The sequence below is a fragment of the Xiphophorus couchianus genome, chromosome 18, assembly GCF_001444195.1.
Source record: "Xiphophorus couchianus chromosome 18, X_couchianus-1.0, whole genome shotgun sequence".
NCBI lineage: Eukaryota > Metazoa > Chordata > Actinopteri > Cyprinodontiformes > Poeciliidae > Xiphophorus > Xiphophorus couchianus.
Genome location: NC_040245.1, coordinates 2627645 through 2635873, shown reverse-complemented (window position 1 = coordinate 2635873; position 8229 = coordinate 2627645). Strand labels below are relative to the sequence as shown.

Sequence of the window (8229 nt, the reverse complement as noted above, 5' to 3'; positions counted from 1 at the left end):
AATTTTTTGTGTTGCCGAAAAATTACTTGTAAGTTAGTTTTGTCTTCAAGTGAATGAAGATATTTCCACTAGAAACTAAGCCAAAAATACTTTGTGAGATTTTGTGTTTTTGCAGTGTAGGCTTAGTTTGTAGATATTTTAAGACACTTGGTTATTTCCTTTACTGCAAAAACACAAATTTTACCAAGTATTTGTGGTCTAGTTTCTAGTGGAAATATCTTAGTACTCTTGAAATAAGTCAAAACAAACTTACAAGTAACTTTTCAGCAACATATAGGAGCTTATTTTAAGTCAATAATTCCTTCATATTGATTAAAAAGAAAAAGTTCTACTTTCACTGGCCAATTTTTTCACTTATATACATTTTATCCAGTTATACTTACACTTTTTCATCAATATTAATGAGTTATTTACTTAAAACAAGCTCCTACGGGTTGCAGAAAAGTTACTTGTAAGTTAGTTTTGTCTTATTTTAAGTGAACCAAAACTACTTGGTAAGATTTCGTGTTTTTGCAGTGTGTTTATCTGATTGACCTTGACCTGCCGGGTTGCAGACAGGTAAGCTGGATTCTGGTGATTCTGATGCCCATCCCCCTCTTCCCAAAGCCAGACATCTACTCCTGCCTGCAGCCGCGTTCAGCTTCAAAGTTTGTGTTTCTGAGTGGAGGAGCCCTCTTTTCTGGAACGGGAGCCCCTTCCCCCCGCCCCGGCTCTGTCTCCGGGCTCCTATCAGAAAGCGCGGCTCCGGCTCCTCATGAAAGGAAGAAAATATACAATGGGGTCTTTCTCAGTCCCTCTGTGTTTCCATTAAAGACCCTGGGAACACAACACAGTCCACAGAGACACTCTTAAAGGGCCAGCGCGTCTGAGATCCCAGCATCTCCCCATTGTTTCCATGGGACTGATGAGAAATCAGCAGCCAAAACATAACAAAAGATTTTATAAAAATAAACTACAGCACAAATTAAGAAATGAGTCGGGGACAGATGTGTTGATTTAACTTGTGATGAGGTACACTGCAAAAACACTGAATCTTACCAAGTATTTTTGGTCTAGTTTCTAGTTCACTTGAATTAAAACAAAACTAACTTACAAGTAACTTTTCAGAAACATTTAGGAGCTTGTTTCAAGTCAATAACTCCGGAATATTGATGACAATATTAAGGATTTCACTTATAAGTGAAATAATCTGCCAGTGGAACTAGAACTGGGTTGCTAGGTTACGGGCTGGGTGTTTTCTGGGGTTGCTAGGTAACGGCGCAGTGAATCATTCTAATATTTTTTCATCAATATTAAGGAACTATTGACTGAAAACAAGCTCCTATTTCTTACTGAAAAGTTACTTGTAAGTTAGTTTTGTCTTATTTTCAAGTGTATTAAGAAATTTGCACCAGAAGCTAAACTACAAATATTTGGCAAGATTGTTTTGTTTTGCAGTGTAAGGAAAACTTTGTGACCAGAAAAGTCTGGAAAACTGAGGAGCAATAAAGAAACAAACAACTAAATAAAATCAAATCATGTGCACATGTAGAAACAAACATGCAAACTGAATCCAAGTTTTCCTGTATTCATGCAAACTTGGATTTGCATGATTCCATTAATTTGTCATTAAATTTGCTGAATGTTTTTTTTCTGTGTAATTATATAGTCATGAATTAAAAGCAAAGAAGAAATAAAAAATATCCTAAACATCTCAGGAAACGTTTTGAGTTGTGATTTTTGAGTTTATCAGCAAAATATTGTCAAAATCACTCAGTTGTAGTGATGCTAACTCCCACCAGCTGGGGGCAGTATTTCTTTCTTCTCCTACTGCTGCCTCAGTTTTACTAGTTGTCAAATTATTATCCATGATCAATATGGTGAGTAACAAAAAGTCACATTAACCGTCACAAATAAACACAAACAACACAGCAATCGATAATCCTTTGTTCTCCACTAGAGTTGGGACAAATTATTGCAAAAATATCACAAAATACTTCAATAAAATTAGGAATTTACTGCAAAAACACAAAGTATTTTTGATATAGTTTTTATTACAAATATTTTTGTGCACTTAAAATAAAATAAAACTAATTTACATAACGTTTCATAAAGATACAGGAGCTTGTTTTCAGTTAATAATTCCTTAATATTGATTAAAATATAACATGAACAAAATGTTATAAATGAAACAATCTGAAAGTGAAACTGATCATTTCTCATGAATATTAAGAAACTATTAACTTAAAACAAGTTCCTACATTAAAACAACATTATTTCCTCAAGTAAGTAAATAAATGTTTAAATATTATTTAAATATTTATTATGTATTAGTAAATATTTTTATTAATAATCATATGTATTATCAATATTATTGTTATTTAGAAAGTATTTAACTATATTATTTTATTGTATTTAAAACATTTTATTATTACCGGGTTTTTTTTTAAAAACTCTTAATTTTGTTATTTTATTTTTTAAAAAGACTTTCCATTTTTAGGTAGATCAAAATTACAGAGTCAAATCTTACTACAGAAATTATTAGCAATATAAATGATTTATCTGTAAACTTTTTCTTTGTCTTTAAGCTCCACATCAATCCAGTGACTTTAACTGGTTTACTTTTAATCCATTTACTAAACCTGGTTAAACATCCAGATTTTACTCTCCAGAATTGACTAAATTTAGTTCTGTTTTTCCAATTTACACCTAGAAAACCTGCTAAATTATTTTGATTTCTACAAAGGTTTTTTAATCTAGACGCTTTCCAACAACAAATCTAATCCTCAGTTTATTGTTGGCGAGGTGAATTAAGTTTGTGCACCCCTGGTCTAACGTTTCGAGCCTCTCGGGATCCGGGCGTAATTAAAAGAAGAAAAGAAAAGGACAATCAGCATGCTGCAGGGCTGCTCACCACCCTGGAAAAGAGGAGGAGGAACAACAGGAGGAGGAGGAGGGTGGAAAGATTTTGAGTTGAGGAATTTCAATCCTGTTTGTAGAGGAGAGGGGGTTAAAGAAAGTCAGAGGGGGGGGGGATGTCTGAAGAGAGGAAAAACGTCGGGAAGCAGGCTGGTTTAAAAATACTCCCCTGAAGCCAGAAATAGACTTTGTACAACCTAATCTAGGTGCAACAGAAGCTTATCGCGCTTTAATTGTGGACGAACTGGAGGTTTGTTGACCGCACAGAAAGAAAAGGAACAACTTTGGAGCAGAAGTTTGTCATCTTTGAAAGAGGGAAACGAAACGGCTGAATCCGCTTCGCCTTCCCAGCTGTGGATCAAAACATTCTCAGCATCTACATCCAACCCGGAGCGAAACGCAGCGGAGATGCTTTGATGGAGTTCCGCTCCAGCTCGGCTGTTTTCCCCCTCCGGTCCAGTTTTCCAGGTGATCTGCCAGGAGGAACCATGGCACGCTGGAGGTGCTGCTTTCTCATCCTCAGCGTCGTTTTTGCGCCCGTCTCTGGCGCACAGCTGCCAGGTAAACACAGATTATCCACCGTGATCAGTGCGACTGTATAAGTAATGAGCAGTTTGCCCCGTGAGATTTCTTTTGATGTTAACTCATTACAGTAATTTGCTTTGAGGTCGCTGAGCAGCCGCAACATCTGGCTAACATAAATTGCTCTTAAAAAAAACGCAACTTGGTAATTTATTATTGTTGTCGTTGCAGTCCTATAGTTTAATTGAACACCCAAACTATAAAAGACATCCTCCAATCAGAGTTAAGTTGAAAAAAACAATACTTTTAAAATAAATCAAACATTTAATCCACGTCTAAATGTAACTTTCCGTGTGTTGGCAGTTTGATGGAAGAAAGTTGAAAAGTTTTTCTGTGATGCATCTGAGTGGAATCAGTGACTCAATGAAAAGGCTGCTGTGATTGGTCAGGATCAGATTTACTTTACTATTAACAGGGGGAAACAATTTTAGCATGAAATTAGTCTGGAAAATGTTTTAAATACAATAAAAAAAATTAGCTTAATTATTTGAAAAATTCTTTTCATTTATTTTAAATTGTTGTCTCAATCAGTCTTGTGTTGCTCATACATTGTGATAAATAGACAGACGTATTTACTTATTGGGGGAAAAGGTCCAAACAAACCTTGTTTAACCTCGTTAAATTAGGACGTAAATGTGATTAGATACTTTTTTCGGTTAAATTTAGCCACCAACACATTAGCCTGGTTCTGGTGCTTTTTGGCTCCAGCAAACCACAGTAACAGCCTCGGTCCTCAAATGAAGAAAACATAAAACAGTCGTGAACTTTCCACGAGTGGCTAGTTTACCAAAGTTACTCCAGAAGAGCTTAAACGCCTCATCCAGGCCAGCCAGGCTAGTTTTCTCCCGCTGAATTTCTGCCGGGCCAATCAGCGACCAGAAGGCGGAGTTGTGAACGATGATGTCAATTTCCTGCGCTTTTTCAGAATTGTAGTCTGCCTGTAGTTTTGCTATGGCGGTCCAGTCCATGTGGGTCAACGTTTCCAGATATTGAAATAACATTAGCAGCCGCCTCGTTCGGCTCGGTACTTCTCTCTTCGCAGTGGAGGCTCGTTGTTTACAGCGCACACTACTTCCGGTAAGCTTTCATGGCGTCGAACAGGCGCATTACATACGTCACGTGCCGACAGTTAGCGAACTCGAGGCTTCTTCTCCTTGTTGTTTTCTGTTACGACGGACCGTAAACACAAGGATTTGTGTCACATTTACCGACTAATATCTTGGTCATCCCAAAAATCTTTGGTGGGTAAAAGGATGTGGAAGCCAAATTTGAACTTTTTGTACCGTTACATTCATACGCTATCACTGCTTTAGGAGCCAAAGCGCCATACTGGCAGTTAATCATGGTGGTGGTTTGATGGTCTTGACCTGCTTTGCTTGGTCAGGACTTGGACGACCTGCTATAACAGATTGAACTGTGAATACTGGATCTTTTACGACTATTTAACAGGACAGTGATCCAAAGTACATTAGTAAATACACCTTTAATTGAATGAAAGAAGGGTTTTACAAGGGCCTAGTCAAAATCTGGGCTTAAATCTAATTGAGATGCTGTGGCAAATGTCTGAATTAAATCAATTATGAAAACAAAAGTGGGCTAAAAGTCTTCAACAGTGATGTACAAGACCGCTCACCAGTTATGAGGACTCAGGGAAAAGAAACGTTTTCACACCGAGTCAAGTCGATCTGGTTAACTGTTTGTTCTAATGAATGAAATAATCTTTTTGGCAGGTTGATGTTAAAGCACAATAATAAATACAGGGACAAAACCCACAAAAATAAAACTACGGAGTAAAAAATACCCCAAACAACCTTATGATCCAGTGTTTTTCTGAAACTTTTTTTCTTTACTGTTACACATATGTTTTTATGTGAGCTTTAGCAACTTAATTCACTTCAATTCAAAATACTTTATTATTAATATTCTTAGCATATTACAATATAATATTCTACCAATTGTTGGACTCAAGTTGTCCAATCTAATTGGGTTATTGCACACATATTGTAATATTTACTGCAATTAAATTGTGCAACTCTAGTTTGAATGCAAAAAGTTACTAGATAATAAGTTTTATTGTGAAAACTTATCAGCCTTCAAATCCTGCTGGTTTACCGGCTTGTTGTTGTTCTTAAAGTCCTGCTTTCCAGCTCAGAATCCTGATTTTAAAATTAGACTCATGTGGGATCCTAAAGAGATGTTCCAGCAAAAAAAAGGCATTTAAATCTAGATAAAGTGGAAACTTTAGTGAAGCAACACAATCAGCCAAGCAGAAGAGAAAAAATTGTTTAAATTGTTTCATATCAGATATGCTATGAATATATATATTCAGACGGACGAGTTGGAGCTGCAGATGCACTGAAACTGTTGCGACACTCAAATCCGAACCAGCGAAGCAGGAAACGAACCTCGTTTGGCACAAAAGTTGAAGTCGGACTCGTTTTACTCAGATTACAACAGAAATGAAACTCAGAGAAACCAGTTAAATGTGTTTCAGGAGGAATCTGCTGTAGGAGACAAAACTGTATAACTGACTGCAACTGAAGGAATCTATTATTCTATTGATTATTCAAACGATTAATCGATCAGTTGGGTAAAAAAAATGTGTCATATTCTGAAGATTTTTCATCTAAACATTTTACAACTTATTTTATACATTACTATAAATACATTAAAGGAAATACTAAATACACTTTTTAAAATAAGAAAATAAACATTTTATTGCCTAAAATTCAACCACAAAGCATTCCTTTAGTGAATGTTAGATAATTTGTTGCATAGCATGCATCTGCAGCTAACAAATAATCAATCCAGTGTAGGATTGATCTGTTGATTATTTTTTGAATAATAATTGGATGTAAAGATGCCTTATTTACAGAATTTAAACCAGGTGAAGCCAAAACCATGAAACTGAAAACAACATATTTACAAACAGACATTTTTTTATATATTTATGCAAAATGTAGATGTTTTTGTACAAATTTGGCTTAATTGCTGCTCTGAATATGCTGTTCTTTTAGCAAATTGTCTTTTTCTTTGAGTCTATACAGTCCAGTTAACGATTAATCAACAACTAAATTATTTAACAATTATTTCAATTATCGATTAATCATGATTAATCCGATTAATCATTTCAGCACTGCCTAAAATTAGCTTATTTTATTTGTTATTCTTACCGTCTTGGAAGTTTGAGAATGATTTGAGAAGTGGGGGTGGGAGCTCAGAGGTGTGAATGTTTGCCATATGACTCAACTCCGCTGAGTCTGAGTCAGGCCCTGGAAATGATGGATGGGCCGAGGGGGCAACAGCGGAGGAGAAAGAGTTTGGACCAAAGGGAAGGCGCCCAAATCCAAAAGCAATGAATCCAAAGAATGGTATGGAAAGGGCAAAGGCGCAGCTCTGAAACGGAGGGGAGGAATTACGCTGAAAATGTCAGAAACGGGGAGGGAATGCAAGGAGGATAACAGCACAACCTTTGTGAGGTATTTTTGGTATGTGCACATTCAGATTCTGCAGCATGGATGCAACTCAGGAGGGTTCAGACCGTAAGAAAAGGAGGCTAGAGGACAAAAGCGAGGGGACGGATTAGCTACAATGAATTACTAGAGAAAGACACACACACACACACACACACACACAGAGTTTGTCCACTGGCTGGCTCTCTGGATATCTGCATTCTCACAAAAGGGTTACAAGCTTCCCTGAAAGCAGCCAAAGGATACAGTGAAGCTCAACCAAGCATGGAAATAAAAGGCAAGAAGGACTTTTGATTCTAAAGCCACACAGAGACAAAAACAACAAAGCAGAGCAGCTTCAAAATCCCAATTTGTTATGCAGAAAGTAAACAGTGCTGACTGTGGAATCTGCAGTTAACAGGAGAAGTATTCCAGCTCAGTCCTCTGGGATCAGAGGTCAAAGGTCGGCCCCTGACTCAGATTTAGACGACTGTTTGACAAGCTTGGGAAAATCTGTGCTGGGAGATAAATAGCAACAATAAAAGTGAGAGAACAGAAGCACAGTTTGCATGTGTTGCTTAAATGATGCAGGCTAGTCTCCCTTTAATGCTGGGGTGCCCAAACTGTGGGTCAAGGGCCATTTGCGGCCCCTAGACTGATTGTGTCGGGGCCCGAACTTCAGTTCAAGAATGATACAAATTTAACCCAAAGCACAGGTGTTTGATGTAGGTAGGAAAATCTCGTTACAATAGAAAATATTGGTAACAGCAGCAATTATTTGTCTTTGAATAACCACATTGTTTGTATTTTCTTGCCACGGCTGCATCTATCCAGTGACCTTTACTTAAAACCTTTCTTTGTTGCACCCAAATCTCATTTTAATTAATTTATTAAGCTTGCCTAAACCAAGCGTTTTCAAAAAAGAGTGACCTAAATTCAGATATTTTACTCAGAAGTAGGCCTGTAAATAATCAGTAAATCAATTAATCGTATGATAAATTGATACAAACTCAATAATTTTCGTTTGCATGGTTTATTATTTTTCTTTTTTCTGTCTTTCTACCAAAAACTGGATGATGAAAATCTTCAGACTGGTTCTTTGGTCTCAGCCAGCTCTATTTTAAGGACTATTTTGTTTACAGAGACGTCATAATTAATTTAATTTTAGTTTATGTTGTTTTGTTTGTTTGTTTAAATTATAATCTATAGATTATAGCTTGAAGTTTATTAATCTTTGAGAATGTGTTCTTGCATTATTACCATTTTATTACTTGGTCTCAAAACAACTACATTATCG

The 8229-nt window shown here is 36.5% G+C and overlaps 1 protein-coding gene across 1 annotated transcript in view; it reads left to right on the top strand.

Moving 5' to 3' along the window:
• The first annotated feature begins 3314 nt into the window (after nucleotides 1-3314).
• axl (AXL receptor tyrosine kinase) overlaps nucleotides 3315-8229 on the top strand; it is a 46966-nt gene continuing 42051 nt past the window's right edge. The window contains exon 1 of the mRNA XM_027999154.1: nucleotides 3315-3459. Coding sequence (XP_027854955.1) covers nucleotides 3315-3459 — 145 coding nt within the window. The remainder of the gene's footprint in view (nucleotides 3460-8229) is intronic.